At 41.9% G+C, this 17,431-nt stretch overlaps 1 protein-coding gene across 1 annotated transcript in view; it reads left to right on the forward strand.

Moving 5' to 3' along the window:
* LOC141548663 (maestro heat-like repeat family member 5) overlaps positions 1 to 17,431 on the forward strand; it is a 120,718-nt gene that overhangs the window by 87,142 nt on the left and 16,145 nt on the right. The window contains exons 19-25 of the mRNA XM_074277686.1: positions 567 to 721; positions 999 to 1,143; positions 3,445 to 3,629; positions 5,252 to 5,389; positions 5,918 to 6,032; positions 6,301 to 6,444; positions 6,562 to 6,738. Of these exons, the coding sequence (XP_074133787.1) occupies positions 567 to 721; positions 999 to 1,143; positions 3,445 to 3,629; positions 5,252 to 5,389; positions 5,918 to 6,032; positions 6,301 to 6,444; positions 6,562 to 6,738 (1,059 nt within the window). The remainder of the gene's footprint in view (positions 1 to 566; positions 722 to 998; positions 1,144 to 3,444; positions 3,630 to 5,251; positions 5,390 to 5,917; positions 6,033 to 6,300; positions 6,445 to 6,561; positions 6,739 to 17,431) is intronic.

A 17,431-nucleotide genomic window follows, 5' to 3' on the forward strand; every position in this document is an offset into this window, starting at 1 on the left:
TCTGGCGGACAAAAATAGAGGGATTGGGAATTCTATGTAGTGGTTCACACTCATTTCCCAGTGTTTTTTCTCTGGGTGGAGCTGGTTCAGTTCATTATTGCTCTGTTGGAACTGATTTGGGTCCTCTCATTATTGAAGAGGGCCTCGTCCTTCAGAACTGATCATCCTATAGTATTGTTGTTGAAGTATATAATGGTCTCCTGGTTCTGCTCATCTCACTCAGCATCAGTTCATGTAAGTCTCTCCAGGCCTCTCTGAAATCATCCTGTTGGTCATTTCTTATAGAGCAATAGTATTCCATAACCTTCATATACCACAATTTATTCAGCCATTCTCCAATGGATGGGCATCCACTCAGTTTCCAGTTTCTGGCCACTACAAAGAGGGCTGCCACCAACATTCTTGCACATACAGGTCCCTTTCCCCAGAAGCTATTTTCTAAAAGAGCCAATGGAGGAAGAGCTCTTTTGGGGAGGTGGGGGAAATGCTGCTGACTTGTCAAGTAAGGTTTGGAGGCTGCCTATGGGAACGGGGCCCTCTTTTCAGCCCTCTTTGTCCCTATCCAGGTCACTGAAATCGGAAAGAAGACTTACCTCCAGCTTTGTCTTATTCAAACCGTGTCTGCCAAGAGGACTGCCCTGTGGGCCATCTCCCCACTGGTCCAACACCACACTAAGGAGCTTGTCTTCACCTTTTTGGAATTCTCCCTATCCATGAACAGGTATAGAATTGAATTGAACTCCATGAGAGTCACACCTGGTCACAGGCAAGAGCTCAGGACAACAGGATTGCTCCCTGAAGAGTTTGAGCAGTGCTGGGAGGATGGACTGGCCCTGGGATAATTCCCGTTGGGGGAGAGAGATGGGATTGCTACCCTGCTCAGAGAGGGAGGTCCAGCACTACTTATTTATGCAATCTGGTAAACTGTGCTGAGGTTCACCATGGCCCTCAGTCTTTGCCAAGAGCTCACCGGGCCCTATCACACTTCTGCCCCACAGGAATGCTGTGGAGCTGTGGAAAGCAGTGGGATCGGACCCTCAGACCTGCCCGAAGGTGTTGGGCCTGCTGTTGCAGAAGCTGGAGCACAGGCCCTCCTTGGATGAATTGACCTACTTAGAAGGAAATTACTCAGAGTCCTTGGCTGTGAGTTGCTGTTCTGTGGCCATCTTTGCCTCCATTTTATCTTCCAGGGTTTGAGACTTAGAAGAAGAAGCCAGAAATGGGGAAAAATAGCAAGGGCACCTACTTGTTCATCCCATTAACATCTCACTGTAACCCTGTGATGAGGGCATATGTATTCTTATTACAATTTTACATATAAGGTAACTGAGCCTTAGTGTATAAGTGATCTGTGTGACCATAGGCAAGTCATTTCCTCTCTCTAGGACTTACCTGTAAAATGAGGAGACTGAAACCCACTCTCCTAATTCCCAACCCAGTTTTCATTCTCTCTAAGAACTTTCTCTCCCTATAATTTCTTTGTTTTATTTCTTGTCTTTTCTTTTTTATGAATTGATAAACATTAGCAAATGCGAGCAAAGACCAGAGAAGGAGAATTGTTATATGATCCTATGAATCTGTTATGTACAGCTCGTTTGTTAAAATACAAATTCATGGAGATATGTTCGGAAGAATTGCACGTGCTTAACCTATATCAGATTGCTTGTTGTCTAGGGGAGGCATGGAAGGAAGGGAGAACAATTTGGAACACAAAGTTTTGCAAAAGTAAATGATGAAAACTACTTTTGCATATATTTAGAAAAATAAAAAGAGTCATTCAGAAAAAAAAATAAAATAAAAGAACTGCTTTGTAACAACAAAAAAAGATAAAACCAAAATGTACATATTCATTTTATCTCAGTAGTTTCAGCATTGTTACGGGTTTGTCTCTTCCTTAATGTCCTGCTTTTTTGTGTGTATTTTACTTTCCTCTTTTCTTTTTTCTTTTTCTTTTTCTTTTTTTTTCTGTTTTATTCCCCATAACTCTCCTTTCCCAAGGGAATGAGGGAAAGCCCTTCCTTGTAACAGGTAAGTATAGCCAAAGAAAATAAATCTACACATGGGACTGTTTTCTGAAAATGTGTCTCATTCTATATCTTGAGTCCATCCTCTCTCTCTCTCTCTCTCTCTCTCTCTCTCTCTCTCTCTCTCTCTCTCTCTCTCTCTCTCTCTCTCTCTCTCTCTCTCTCTCTCTCTCTGTAACATTTTTATTCATTGGTCCTCTGGAATAACAATTGGTCATCACATTGATCATGAGTCTTATCTTTTCACAATTGTTTTCCTTTATAATGTGGTGGTGTATAAATTGTTCTTTGGCTTCTACTCACTTCATGATGCATCAGTTAATACAAATCTTCCAAAGTTTTTATGAATCTCTCCCTTTATTCATTTCTGACAATACAATAAATTCCATTATATTCACATACAATAATTTGTTCAGCTACTCCCCAGTTAATGGGCATTCACTTTGTATTTGTGACAACAAAATACGCTACTATAAATATTTTTGTTTGTATGAGTCATTTCCTTCTTTCTTTGAACTTGACGGGTATACACCTAACACTATTGCTAAGTCAAAGGGTACCCATAATTCAGTGACTTTGGGGGCACAGTTCCAAATTGCTTTCCAGAATGGTTGGACCATTTCACAGTTCTATAAATGGTACATTTGTGTGCTTGTTCTTCCATAATATCCCCTCTAACAATTGTCATTATCCTTTATAATTTCTGCTAGGAAAGGTATAGAACCTCAGAATTGTTTTAGTGTGCATTTCTCCTGTTAAGAGCAATTTAGTTCATTTTTTTTTCTTTTTTTATTATAGCTTTTTATTTACAAGATATGTGCATGGGTAATTTTCTAGTATTGAAAATTGCAAAGCCTTTTGTTCCAACTTTTCCCCTCCTTCCCCCCACCTCCTTCCCCAGATGGCAGGTTGACCAATACATGTTTAGTTCATTATTTACATATGTGTATCGATAACTTGTCTTTCTTCTTTTGAGACTCTCCTGTAACTATCGTCTGACCATTTATCCGTTTAGAAATGCCTTTTATTCTTTCATGTGTGTTTGATTCCTCATATATCTTCAATATCCAGGATCTACCCTCAGTAAATTGTTTCCTTTCTAATTGCATTGATTGTGTTTGTTCAAAACCTTTTTGATTCTATGTCTCCTAAGATTCTATTGCTTTTTGAAGTCAAGAACTCCTCCCTTCTCCGTTGTTATGAAAGGTACTTCTTTCTGTGACCTCCTAATTTATATCTAAAACCGGGTTAAGTTGTCTGTGATATGTGATGGGAAATGTTGCTATAAATTGAATTTCTGCCAGATTGCCCTCTAGTTTTCCCACCACTTACAGTGGAATGGTGAGCCCTTAATCCAGTAGTCAAGAGTCTACCTGTGATATGACTTCACTAGACCTTGCCTTTCTCTGTCTTTCTCCAGGCCATGAACACGCTATATGAGATCATCTTTGCGTCTGAATACCAAAATGCACTGAAGACAGCCTTTCCCCACTTCTTCTTCGCCATGGTCACCCAGATCCATTATATCTTTGAACTAAATCTGCATGATGAAAACTGCATCTATGTTAACAAAGACTTTACCACCTTTCACACCAGCCCCAATTGGTAGGTGAGACCAAGCTATAGCAGAAAGGTCCAGTGAGGCAGGACCCCCTTTGGGCAGGCCTCATGCCTCATAAGAGTTAGGGGGCCTTACAGAAGGATCACCTAGCCTAATTTTGTCACTTGGACTTTTTTACAGATTGGGAAACTGAGGTTTGGAAAGAGAAAGTGACTTCCCCATGATCATTCAAGTAGTAGCTGTTAGAACTTAGTCTTGAAACTATCTTGTAGGATCTGAGATTCTATAATCCCAGCTTTTATTTCACAGATGAGAAAACTGAGGCTCACTGAAAGAGGTCCTCTATTTGTCTCCTTGGGCTCCCTGATACTTAGCTGATGACCTGCGGGAATGCCAGTCTGGTGCATTGGAAAGAGCCCTGGACAAGGAGTGGGGAGACCAAGATTCTAGTTCTGGTTCTGACACTAACTTGCTAAGTGGCCTTAGGCAAGTCACTTATCTTGCCAGATTCTGCTTCTGCAGTAAACAGAAAAGGGCAAAGAGTATTGGGTTTAGAGTCAGAACATATCTCAACCCACTCTGCTACTCACTGAAAATAATGATAACAATAATAATAATAGCTGGCATTTTAATGCCATTAATAACAATTTTTAGAAATCATATTTTATTCTTTTCAATTACACATAAAGATAGTTTTCACCATTCATTTTCTGTAAGATTTTGAGTTCCACATTTTTCTCTCTTCCTCCTTCCCTCCCTTCTCCCCTCCCCAAGGTGGTGAGCAATCTGCTCTAGGTTATACATGTGCAATCAGGAGCAACAATGTTATTTTGATGCTATGAATAATAACAATATTAGCTAGTGGGGGCAGCTAGGGGGCGCAGTGGATAGAGCACCAGCCTTTGAATTCAGGAGGACCCGAGGTCAAATCTGGTCTCAGACACTTAACGCTTCCTAGCTGTGTGACCCTGGGCAAGTCACTTCACCCCAGCCTCAGGGGGAAAAAAACAAACAAAACAATATTAGCTAGTGCCCAAAGGTTTAGAAAGAACTTCACAAATAGTATCTCATCTGATCCTTACAACAACCCCGGGAGATGGATGCTATTATTGTCGTCCCCATTTTACAAAAATGAAGGCAGAGAGCAGTTAAGTGACTTACCCGGCCTCACACAGCTAGGTAGTGTCTGAGGCTGAATTTGAACTTGGTTCTTCAAGACTCCAGGCCCAGAGCTTGGATTACCAAGTTACCTAAATGTAAGTACCTCGGAGAGGGCCCACTTTCCCTTCTTGGAGACTTTGTGTCTGTTTTGCTATCTGGGAAGTGGAGGGGATTGGACTCCATCCTATCTCTGTGGTTCCTTCTGCTGGCAGCACTCTGTACTTTATGACTCTAAGAGCCCCTGATCCTATTTTCCAGTCTCCATAGAGTGGTCATAATACCAAGTGGTATTTCTGTTATATTTAAGGATCCCAAAGTGCTTTTCTTAGGCCAGCTCTTTGGGGGAAGGGTTGCAAACAGCACCCCCTTGAGATTGAGAAGTCATGAAGCCTGAGTCCCCCATCATCTGCCTTAGCTCAACCAGTCTCTGAGTCTGGGGACAGCCATCCAGGGGGAATAGGGCTGGGGCCTGAGACTGACTAAGGTGTCCTGCTCTGGCCCGTAGTACATCAGTGGAGGCTGTGAAAAGTCTCTTCTCCAAGAATGGCTTCTGGCAGGAGTTTGCTTTCCTGGAGCTCCAAGATGTCTGGACTCAGCTGTCCACCCCCAGATCCTTCTTCCAGGGTGTCTCTATGCTCTCCAGGTATTGTGGGTATCCTACCACTATCTTCTGTCTGACCTTCCTGCCCAGTATGTTGGGGGGGGGGAGGAAGGGAAGCTGCCACAGAAGGGGGTTTGCCTGAAGTTCGGTACCAGAAAACAAGGCCGAGGGGGTAAGAGAAGTGTTTGTGGGTCTGGAGAGCTGGAACAAGGAGAAAAGAATAGGAAGTGAGGCTGGGGACGTAGGGAGAGAGATCGGTCTGCCCAAAGAGAGCTCACCGTACGGTTCAGCTCCAAATGCTCTCAGAGGGAGGATATTCAGCTGGAGGTGGGCGTGGGGTGGGTCAGACATGGCAACTTCACCCCCCAGTGTCTTCCCACACTGACCAGTCTGCCTTGTTGAACAAAAGGAGGGCTCTTCCCCCAACCTGAAGCCTCTAAGGCCAAGAGCAACTTCTCCCTACCCTGGGGACCCTAGAATGGTCACAAGATTAACTCTGTGGGGACAGACTGTCTCCTGCCCTAACATGGGGGGAGTGGGCTTCCTTCTCTTCACTCTTTCTCGCCCCAGGGCCATGGTGGAATACAGCTGCCCCTACATCCCCGGGATCTTGCTTTACTCCGTATCCATGTTCCAGAACAACGAGGAGAGGCAGAGAGTAGTGGCTATGATTTTCTTCACAGAGGTGAGAAATGTTCCAACCCCTCCAACCACTCCCCAGGGCAAAGGGACCCCAAGTACAACAAGCTGCCTCAGGGAGTAGTGGGCTCCAGGCAGAGGCTGCTGACCATTAGTCAGGGATGGAGAGTGAGTGCAGTCCAGGCTGGGTGAGAGGCTCCTCTCCTTCCCCCGCCCCCACCATGGGGAGTGAACCACCTGCCCCCTGACAAGTAGAAATCTCCCTGGCATTTGTCCCTTTGGGAGAGAGAGAGAGCCACCGGGTTATTTTCCAGTTCTTGCGGAGCCCTCTGACATCGAGGCTGCTGTCGAAAAAAATGGTCTTGGCCTATCTGCAGAAGGGTATTAGAGACTCGAACTTGGTGGTGCGAGTGGTCAGCCTCCATTGCTTCAGCAACATTATCCACACCTCTGAGAAGGTAATTGCTCCACCCTACCCTGCTAGCTGGGAAGCCGTGGCCCCTTGCTGACCCTCAGGGTCAAAGGACAAATGAGCTCTGTTCACTCAGTCACTGTTCTTCCTGTCCTTCCTTCAGAATTATCTGCTTCGGTCCCAGCTACCAATCCTCCTAAACGCATTCTACGACCCCAGTGAGAAGGCGATCCTGGCCAGCCTCTATGCTGTGTCCAGCATACTCTACCAGCTGGGCAAACAGAGCATCGGGCCCTTCAGCCTGGATCTCGCACTCAGCCTGAGACCGTTCTTCGACGATGTGAGCTTTGGGTGTGGGTTATTGGTTAGCGTCCTGTGATTGTGTGGATGTGGGTGATTGATTGCACAGGAACATGGTGGAGGGTGGCTTAGGACACTTCTAGCAAAGTAGCTGCCGGTCATGGGCCCTGGCCTCCGTTTACTTATATGGTCTATTTGAGGAGAAAGGTCGCAGACAACAGAAGACTTAGGAATGCTTAAGCAGCATCCTGGAAAGAGTCCGGAGCATCTTCAGCTCCTTGATTTAGAGCTTGAAAGCAACCGAGTGCAATCCCTCATTTTGTGGATGAAGAAAATGAGGTATAGAATAGTTAGACTTGTCCAGAATCATATGACTAGTAAATATCTGAGGCAGAATTTGAACCTTGGTCTTCCTGATGCCAAATCCAATGTCCTATGCGCTATAGGCTAACACCCAGATTTTCTGTATTCTGGTTGTGGGATCTTGGGCAAATCACTTGATAATCCCATTTCCCCCTTTGTCAATTGAGAAAATTGGAGTAGATGGGCTCAAAGGACCTAACTATCATTAAATCCAACATCTTAATACAAGTACAAAGTGCTACAGTCACAGCATGGCCAGCTGTGTGTGTGTGTGTGTGTGTGTGTGTGTGTGTGTGTGTGTGTGTTCCTGAGGGTGTGTCTGTGCTTATGGGAACATGCTCATGGGGGATGGATTAGTGGGGGATCATCCTGGTATTGTCCAATCTGTGGAAATGTGTGTGCTTGGAGGTGGGAGGGCCCGAACTGGATGGGTGTGGTGATGTGCTTGGGGATACAACAGGATATAGCTGGGTGGGCCTGTGGAGTAGCTTGCAGGCCTTTGAGCCCATCCTCTTACATTTCTAAGTGAGGACGTGTCTGCTTCTGGGTATGCGCGGATGAGGGGAGATGAGCATGAGCAGGGGCATCTGTGAGCAATCTGAGGAAAGGCTCCCTTTCATTTTGTCTTTGAATCACCGATACCCAGCATAGTGGACCAGACCCATGATGTCACCGGCAAAGGGAGAGAACTGTCTTGTGGAAAAAACCCTCCCTGCTAATAATGTAGGTCACCGATTCAGTCTTAGAGAAATTCATTAGGGGCACCGAGAGGGTGTAAGACTTGCCCCCTGACCCCACAACCAGTATGTGTCAGATAGAAGACTTGAAACCAATGTTCTGAGGAGCCTTCTATGCACCTAACCATAATAAGAGGCCTGTATGTATGCATGCATGTAGAGGTCAGAGTACATTAATCTATACTCATCTAGCCATACAATTTAAGCCAATGAGTATTTATTACAGCACCCACCATGTGCCAGGCAGCAGTGTGGCACTGCAGCGGATAGAATACAGGATTTGGAGTCAGAAAGATCTGAGTCCAAATGTGGCCTCAGACATTTAGTATCTGTGTGGTCCCGAGCAAGTCACTTAACCCTATTTGGCCCTAGTTCCTCATCTGTAAAATGGGGGCACACCATGCAAATAGCAAACTGTTTCATACAGTAAAAAGGGTCTGCCATAGAGTTTAGCTCCAAATGCTCTCAAGAGAGAGGAAGCCCTGTGGACATTGGTGGTGGGGTCACGTAGAGTCAGACCTGAGTGAATGAATAGCACGTGCCTGGCTACAAAGACAAAATGAAAAATCTACTGACTAGATGCAATAAGTGAGAGGGTGTAGACGGGATTGCCAGAATGTTTGCGAGTCTTTAGGTCCGTATGTATACTTAGATATGAGGTTGAAGATATAGATGTGAAGGATTGTATACAAGCGTGCAGGCGTAATGAACATATGCATGCTAAAAAGTGGGCAAATACATCTGATGGGGTGCCACTTTACCCATACAACCCATACAATATCAACAGCGATGTGACTAAGCTGCAGAACAGGTGCTGATCTGCATTGGTACACAGACTATCCTCACTAGGAGCTCCCCATCAAAAAAATACCAGGTCCAGTTGTCCATCCTCCAACACCCCCCAGATCAGTGTGGATGACGACTCCGTGTTCATTACATTCTTCAATTACATTTCTGTACACCGGCAAAGCACATCTTCTGCTACTGTACCCAGGGCTTGTTGGGCCACTGGAAAAATTTGGAAACCGCTATCCTCCAGAAGGGCAGCTAAGTGGCGCCATAGTACATAGAAGTCAGGAAATACTCATCTTGCTGAGTTCAAATGTGGCCTCAGATACTTCCTAGCTGTGTGACCCTGGGCAAATCATTTCACCTTGTTTGCCTCAGTTTCCTCATCTGTAAAATGAACTGGAGAACAAAGTGGCAAACCACCCCAGTATCTCTGCCAAAAAAAAAATAATAATAATAATTTGCAATGGAGTTGTGAAGAGTTGGACACAACTGAAAAGTGGTTGAACACCTTCCAAAAGTCTTGAAGTTGACTGGCAATGACCAATCACTCCCAAGACCATTCTAGATCATTCAAGCTCATTACTATCCAAAATGAAATGGTTCTGGAGGGATCAGAACATTCAGTAAAAGCAGTTTTCAGAGGGTCACCCATTCATTCATAATCATTTAGTTGTACCAAGGCTGTTTGAAGCGTGTTTTGAATCTGAAAATGTTAGAGCTGCATAGCCTCATCTGTCCATCGGTCCATCCTCTATCCTGCTGAAGGGCTCAGAGATTCCACAAAGGCTAGCTCTGGTCACCTCAGGGTGCAATTGACCCTTCACAAAGTCTCTTTGGTACAGTAACATCCTTTGTGGTTACTCCTGCTGGTCATTTGTGCTATATCAGGGCCCCTTAAACTTTTTCCACTTACAACCCCTTTTTTGCCCAAGAAATTCTTACCCAAGCCCATGTATATAAGTATATAAAACAAGGATTGAAATCAAAAAATCTACTGACCAAATAAATATTTATTGGACCAAATAATATTGGTCCAATAAATAATATTGGGCCAAAGGTCCAATAAATCATAATTTCACTCCCCTACATTCAATGATGTGACCCCACATGGGATTTCGAGCCTTGGTTTAAGAAGCTTCTGTGAGCAGTTCTGTTGAGCATGTCTCCATTGGGCACTACTAGGAATGGCTTTTTTCTAGTTTGAAGATTTCTCTCCTATTCCAGCTTCTGGTTCAACTGAAATATTTCCCCATAAGAAGAGTGAGTACCATCATGCTCTTTTAATTTAAAACCAGATACTTTTTTTTTTTTTTTTACACAACTCTTACAGAAAAGTAGTAACTTCATGCCTTGGAGCAGCAAAGCTTTCTCTGTCTTGTTCCCATTCGAATTTTGGCTAGACAGCTCATGTCGAATAGATCTTTTCTTTGGCCTAAACTCCTTGTTCACTGGGCTCCCAGATTCCATGGGCAAGCTCCTTCTAAGTCATGGTAAACATTCCCTACACTTCCTGGTCTCAGTCTTTGAAGGCCAGACTTCGAAACCACGGCAAGGCTATTTAGCATCCAACTTTGAGTTCCTCAATATTTCAAGTGTAACAACTGTTTTCGAAGTCCAACCACCCTCTGGGTTGTTGTGAGGTTCAAATGAAACATTTGTCACTGTTTGGCAGCTTGTGGGGATTATATAAATGCTTAGTATATCATGCTTCTTCCCTTCCCCATATAGATGGGAAGATGGGGGGGGGGGGAGGGAAGGCCAGAGACAGGCTGAGCCCAGGGAACAAGGTACTTGTCTGGGTTACTAATCTGGTTACATTCCTAGACTTTCATATGGAGCTTTGGCCAGCGGAAGCCTGAAGGGGCTTGGCGATCACCTCTAATTTATTGAATGGGAGCAATGAAACAAATCCCAGTTTGTCTTGCTCCAGAGTTCATCCATTTAGAGCTAGAAAGACCCTTAGATTGTCCTAAACTCCCAAGATGCTCGGGTGGGCAAGGGCTCTGAGCCGCCCCACTTTACAAATGAGGAAACTGAGGCCCTGGGCGGTTAACTGACTTGACCACTCATTTTAATCCTCTCCTTTTACAGAGGAAGCCATTTGAAGTGACCAGAAGCCCAGATCACTTCCCAAAAGAACTTCTTAACTCCCAATCCAGGGCTCTTTTCCCTGTCTGTCAAAAACACTAAGGCCTGGGTCAGTGTCTTGGTGTGTCTGCACACCAAAAAACGGTTATTCTTCCTTCCCCCTCCAGCCCCCCCCCCCCCAAACCAGAGATGTGATTATGCAGTTCCAAATGGAGGGGCACCCGGATGGGGAGAGGCCGAGCGTCGGGACGATGGCGGACGCCAGCCACCAGGGGGTGCTTTGAGCTGCGGCGTGCGCTAGCTCATTGCTACTGCGCATGTGCCCCTTGGACCGATCAGTTCTCACGATCCCTCCGTCTTCCCGGCGTAGTGCGTGCCTTACCTTGTCTATGTCTAACTCTGAGGGACTGTGAGGACGGGGTAGAGCCTCCTCGACCCCCCCCCACACACACACACACACAAACACACATACACACACCTCTCTTGGTCTCTTTGCTTCCTCTGTTCTCCCCCTCCCGCCATCCCACGCGGCCCTACCCCCGGAGGTCCAGGCCTACCACACCTAAAAAAGGGCGGAAGGGGGCGCCCTTTGCACTCTACTCCAAAGACCAAGAGGGCAAAGCGCCCCATGTGCCTTTTTTTTTTTTTTTTTTTTAGTCTTACAGCCCTTGCTCTAAGTAAAAAGGACTCGGAAGTTGGCCAATGGAGCCTACCCTGAATTGTTACCACTATGGGACCTTGGGCCACTGAAATCCCAATTTCTTTCCATCTCCAATCTTTCCCCTCCACTGCTTGGACGTGTAGTAAGAGGGAGATAAGTGGGAGTAGAAAGATCTGTTGGCAGGGGGTTGTTGGAGCCAGCTCTAGGAGCACTGGAATTACCTACTCAGAAATCTGCAAACTCTACCAATCAGGGCTTGATTTGCTGTGTTTTGTTGTTGTTGTTGTTGTTGTTGTTGTTGCTGTTGTTGTTGTTGTTGTTTTTATAATCGTTAATTCTGCACATGAAATTTACACTGCGTGCAAGCAATTTTTTATACAGAATCTGGATGTTAAATACTCACCAACACATCCCTTATGTTACTCTGTAAACAGCCTTTGGAGTAAGCAGGATGAAGCCATTACCAGAAAGGAAGCCTAGTGATTGACGGTTAATATTAATAATAACAATAAAACTGACATTTACTTTGCATACATTATGCTATTTGAGCCTCATCGTCCCTACCTATTGGGCTGTAATTGTGATACTAGGTTGGGAGGGCAGGGGGATATAGTGTACTAGGTTCTGAACTAAACTGGTAGCAGTGGAGATAGGGAGGAAAGGATAGATATCAGAAACACGGAAGAGGAAGAATCGGCTTAACTTAATTGTGGAACTAAAGGCATGGAGGGATGCAGTCATTCACATTTGTCCATGCAACTGGGTGATGGTGGACATGAGGAGCTGTTTCCTGTCTTGAAGTGTACGATGAGTGGAAATAGATTGAGATGGGGTATATTTTGTGTATGTGTTTCGAGCTGTATTATTGGAGCTTAGAATAGAAATTCTTAGCAAATTCTTAGCAAATATTAATTAGGTTGTGAGTATTTAGAAATGGAAGCAGTGAAACCTAAGAATCAGCATGATCTTATCAACACCAAGTCATACCAGACTAATAGCATTTCCTTTTTTGCTCGGTAGAACATTGGAAGCACAGTGTAAGTGGATTTCGGTAAAGCTTTTTACCAAGTCTTTCATGTAGAAGACTGAGGAAAGAACTTAAAGAATCTGATTTTAAGTTATTCTCTAAATAGAGGCAATTCCTGCTTTTGTTTTGTTACTTATTATCATATCAAAAAGTTATGAATATTTTTGTAAGATGGATCCTTTTATGCTTTTACTATTTTAGCAATGGAATCCCCGAAGCAAAATAGATGATAGCATCTTATGCCCCTTGGAGAACCTGGTTGATTGTTCTCCAAAATATTTGGACTAGTCTACAATTCTACCAGCTGTGAATTTGAGCACCCATTTTCCCATTTCAATATTGAACTTTGAAATTTTTCACTCTTTTTGTCATCTTAGTGTATGTGAGGGGGTCATGATAATAACAGTGATATTACTAATATTTATATAGTGCCTATTGTGATTGGCACTGTGCTAAATGCTTTACAATCATTGTCTCATTTGAAACTCACAACAATCCTGGAAGATAGCTGCTATTTTTATCCTCATTTTGCAGTTGAGGAAACAAGAAAACAGAGATTAAGTGATTTGCCTAAGATCACATGCTAGTAACTGAGGCTGAATTTGAACTCTGGTCATCTTGATTCCAGGCTTGGCACACTTGTACATTGTGGTACCATCTAGTCTTGATTTGTGTTTCTCTTATTACTGAGGAACCTGAGTATCTTTCATGTGGTTATTAACTGTCTTTATTTCTTCCTTTGAGAATGATCTGCCCTTGTATGTGTGTGTGTCTGTGTGTGTATATATATATATATATATATATATATATATATATATATATATTCTTGTGACTATGCGTCAGTTCCTTACAGATTCTGAATATGTTCACTACACATTTTTTTCTCAATCGCAATCAGAAAATGTTTTCTCAATTTCTTTTGTTTTTAGTATTATTACTTTTTATACAAAAATCCAATTTGCCTCTGATGATTTCTTCTATTTTTTGATAAAAATGGCCCTCTTTTATAGAGTTGAGACAATACATTATTCCTTTTTCTTAATTTAAGAAAAAATAATTAAAAATTCACTTGGATCACTATTTCATTAGTTAATTGTATTATATTCCTCTGACATACAGCTCAAAACACATGTAGCTATCCAGTTTTCCAAGGAATTTTTATCTAATAGTGATTATCATTTCCTATTCTCCATTTTCTGTTCTGTACCATTCGTTTTTCTGTTCCTTTTACAGTACCAGTTTTGATAATTGTTTCTTTTTAAGACATTTTGAAATCTGCTGATGATACACACACACACACATTCTTTCCCCATTTCATTTTCATAGTTCTTGGATATTCTTGTTCATCTAATTCCCGTGTAAATTTTGTAATGATATGTGTCTAATTCTAGAAAATGGCTTATTAAAATTACCTATTGAAGCCTTTTTCTCTGCATCTTTTCTTCTGGTTGACATGATTTACTAAATTGGGTGCTTTCCCTGGTTGCTTTCTTTGTTTTGATAAAAGCTTTTTATGTTCAAAACATATGCATGGGATAATTTTTCAACATTGACCCTTGAAAAACCTTGTGTTCCAAAGTTCCCTTCCCCCCCACCATCTTCCCTAGATAGCAAGTAATCCACTATATGTTAAACATGTTAAAAAATATATGTTAAATCCACTATATGTATACATATTTATACAATTATCTTGCTGCACAAAAAAAATCAGATCAAAAGGGGAGGAAAATGAGAAAGAAAACAAAATATAAGCAAACAACAACAAAAAGAGTGGAAATACTATGTTGTGATCCACACTCAGAACCCACAGTCCTCTCTCTGGATGTAGATGGTTCTCTTCATCACAAGGATCATTGGAACTGGCTTGAATTGTTGAAGAGAGCCATGTCCATCAGAATTCTACTTTTTTGTCAAGGTTATTTTGATGTCCTACTGCATTCTACTTGTGGATATTTAATTCAATTTTTTGCCTCTATAATCATTAGTAATGTTGACCTATAGTTTTCTTTTTTCACTTTTGTCTTTGTTTGGCATCAGGACCAGAAAAATAATTGCTTCATAGAAGAAACTGGGCAGACAACCATGTTTTTCTGTTTTGAAACAGTCTATGAGACAAAAAATCTTAGACTTTTAGAACTATTGCTGCTGCTCCTTCGGTTTTGTCTGACTCTTTGTAACCCCATGGCTCATAACACATATCTCTTGACAGCTTTCCAAGTTCATGTTCATTGTTTCTGATACTATCTATCTTATCCTTGACTATCCCCTTTTCCTGTTGTTTTCAATCTTTCCCAACATCAGAGTCTTTTCCAATGAGTCCTGTCTTCATTATGTGTCCAAAGCATTTAAGTTTCAGCTTTGGTATTTGATCTTACAGTACATAGCCTGAATTCATTTATGTAAGTATTGAGTGATGTGATCAACTTGATGTCCGACGAACTCTCAAAACTCTTCTCCAGTACCATAATTCAAAAGTGTCAATTCTGTGCTACTCAGCTTTCCTGATAGCCCACTTTCACAGCCATGCACTGCAACAGAAAGCTATGAAAAACGATAGCTTTGACTATATCGATCTTTGTCAAGTAGGTGATATCTCAGCTTTTTAGTCTGCTGTCCAGATTTGCCGTAGCTTTCCTTCTAAGGAGCAAGCATCTTTTGATTTCATGGCTGCAGTCACTGTCTGCAGTGATCTTTGAGCCCAAGAGGAGAAAATCTGATACTGCTTCCATTTCTTCTCTTTCTATTTGCCAAGAAGTGATGGAATCAGTTGTTGAAATCTTTGTTGTTGTTTTTATGTTAAACTTCAAGCCAGCTGTCTTCTTTTACCCTCATCAAGAGGTTTAATTCTTCACTTTCTTCCATTAGTGTTGATATTTCTCCTGGCAACCTTAATTCCAGCTTTTGATTTATCCAACCTGGCATTTCAGATAATGTCCTCGGGATATAAGTTAAATAAGGTGACAATATACAGCCTTGTCATACTCCTTTTCTAATCTTAAACCAATCAGTTGTTCCATGTTTAGTTCTAACTTGCTTCTTAGCCTGCATATAGCTTCCTCAGGAGGCAAGTAAGATGATCTGGTATTCCCATCTCTTGGAAGATTTGCCACGTTTTGTTGTGATCCATATAATCAAAGTCTTTAGTATAATCAATGAAGCAGAAATAGATGTTTTTTCTAAACTCCTTAGCTTTCTCCATAATCCAGTAAGTATTGGCAATTTGGTCTCTAGTTCTTGTGCCTCTTTGAAAAATAGCCTGTTCTAGTAATTCTTGGATTGTATCCTGTTGAAGCCTAGAAACTTAAGCATAACATATTGCTGGCATTTGGAATGAATGAGTTGTTTGGCAATTTGAACATTCTTTGCCATCTACAGCCGGAGAAAGAACAATGAAGACCGAATGTGGATCAAAACATAGTATTTTCACTATTGTTTTTTGTTGTTTGCTTGTTTTGTTTTGTTTTTCCTTTCTGGTGTTTTTTTCACTTTTGATCTGATTTTCCTGGTACAGTCTGACAAATATGGAAATATGTTTAGAAGAATAGCACATGTTTAACCTATACTGGATTGCTTGCTGTCTTCAGGGAGAAGGAAAAGGGGAGAGAGGGAGAAAATTTTGGAACACAAGGTTTTGTAAAGGTGAATATTGAAAACTATCTCTGCATGTATGTGGAAAAATAAAGAACTATTTAAAAAACATTCTTGGATTCAGATGTAAATTGATCTTTTCCAGTCCAGCAGCCACTGTTTTCTAAATTTGCTGGCATATTGAGTATAGCACTTTAATAGAGTTTGACAGAATTATCTTTTAGGATTTTAAATTGCTCAGCTACAATTCTGTCACCAATGCTTCCTAAGACCCAATTGACTTCATTCTCCAGGAAATCTAACCAGTAACAGAACCATTGTGGATATCAGTGCTGTTAAGATCTTTCTTATATAGTTCTTTTGTGTATTCTTGCTACCTCTTCTTAATCTCGTCTGTCCCTACCATTTCTTTTATCATGCTCATTTCTTGTATGAGACTTTCTCTTGTTATCTCTGATTTTCTTGGACAGATGTCTTATCTTTTCCATCATATTGTTTTCTTCGGTTTCTTTACATCTCTTATTTAAGAAAACTTCTCTCCTTGCTTCATTAAGAGACTTCAAGACACTGTACAAGGTATTTCAGATATAGAGACAAAGTCAGAACAAACTCAGCCTTTCAAAGGTATGCATTCCACTCGAGATGATGCACACGTAGAAATTAAGCAAATACAAGATCCATATAAGGGAATTTCAGAAGTGGGAGGGGAGAAGGAATTAGGCAGACTCTATGTAGGGGGTAGTTTATAATGGTGTATGTACACATGATAGTGTGGTGTTGTAATGATGTATATACATCCAAAAGTGTGTGATGGTGGTGATGTACATATACATGAGTGTACTTGGATGAGTTGCGTATGTTGATTCAAAGAAGGATGTGTGTAAGTGTGTATAATTGTACACATATGATGTGCCTTGTACATCCATATGCACTGGCATGATACCTAACACATAGTAGGTACTTTGATTGATGAATCCAATTCTGTGAATAGACATACTTGTATTCCACTGAATACATGTGTACATGGAGGAAAAGGTGTATACTTGAATGCCTCTATATATTTTTCCATACAGAGGATAAGGGTGCTTTATGATATAGGTGGTGGTATGTGGATAAATCTACATATGTAAACATATATATGGATACACACACACACACACACACACACACACAGAGTTTACCAATGAGTGTTTGTGGATGGGTGTACTGTGATCTTTAGCACACACAGGGCAAAGACCTTGGTAATAGAAATATATATGTATATTTGGACTAGGCATCTGATTTCATCAGCAAGATAAAGTGGTGAGCTCCCTGGTAACAATTTCCACTTTCCATCAAGGAACAATTCTATACACGTTTCCTGGCTTCTGGAGTTGTCCGAAGCACTATGAGGGTGAGTGCCTTGCGTAAGGTTTGACAGCCAATATGAGTCAAAAGTGGGATTTGATCCAAGGACTTCCTGATTCCAAGATTATCT

The sequence above is a fragment of the Sminthopsis crassicaudata genome, chromosome X (genome assembly GCF_048593235.1).
Source record: "Sminthopsis crassicaudata isolate SCR6 chromosome X, ASM4859323v1, whole genome shotgun sequence".
NCBI lineage: Eukaryota > Metazoa > Chordata > Mammalia > Dasyuromorphia > Dasyuridae > Sminthopsis > Sminthopsis crassicaudata.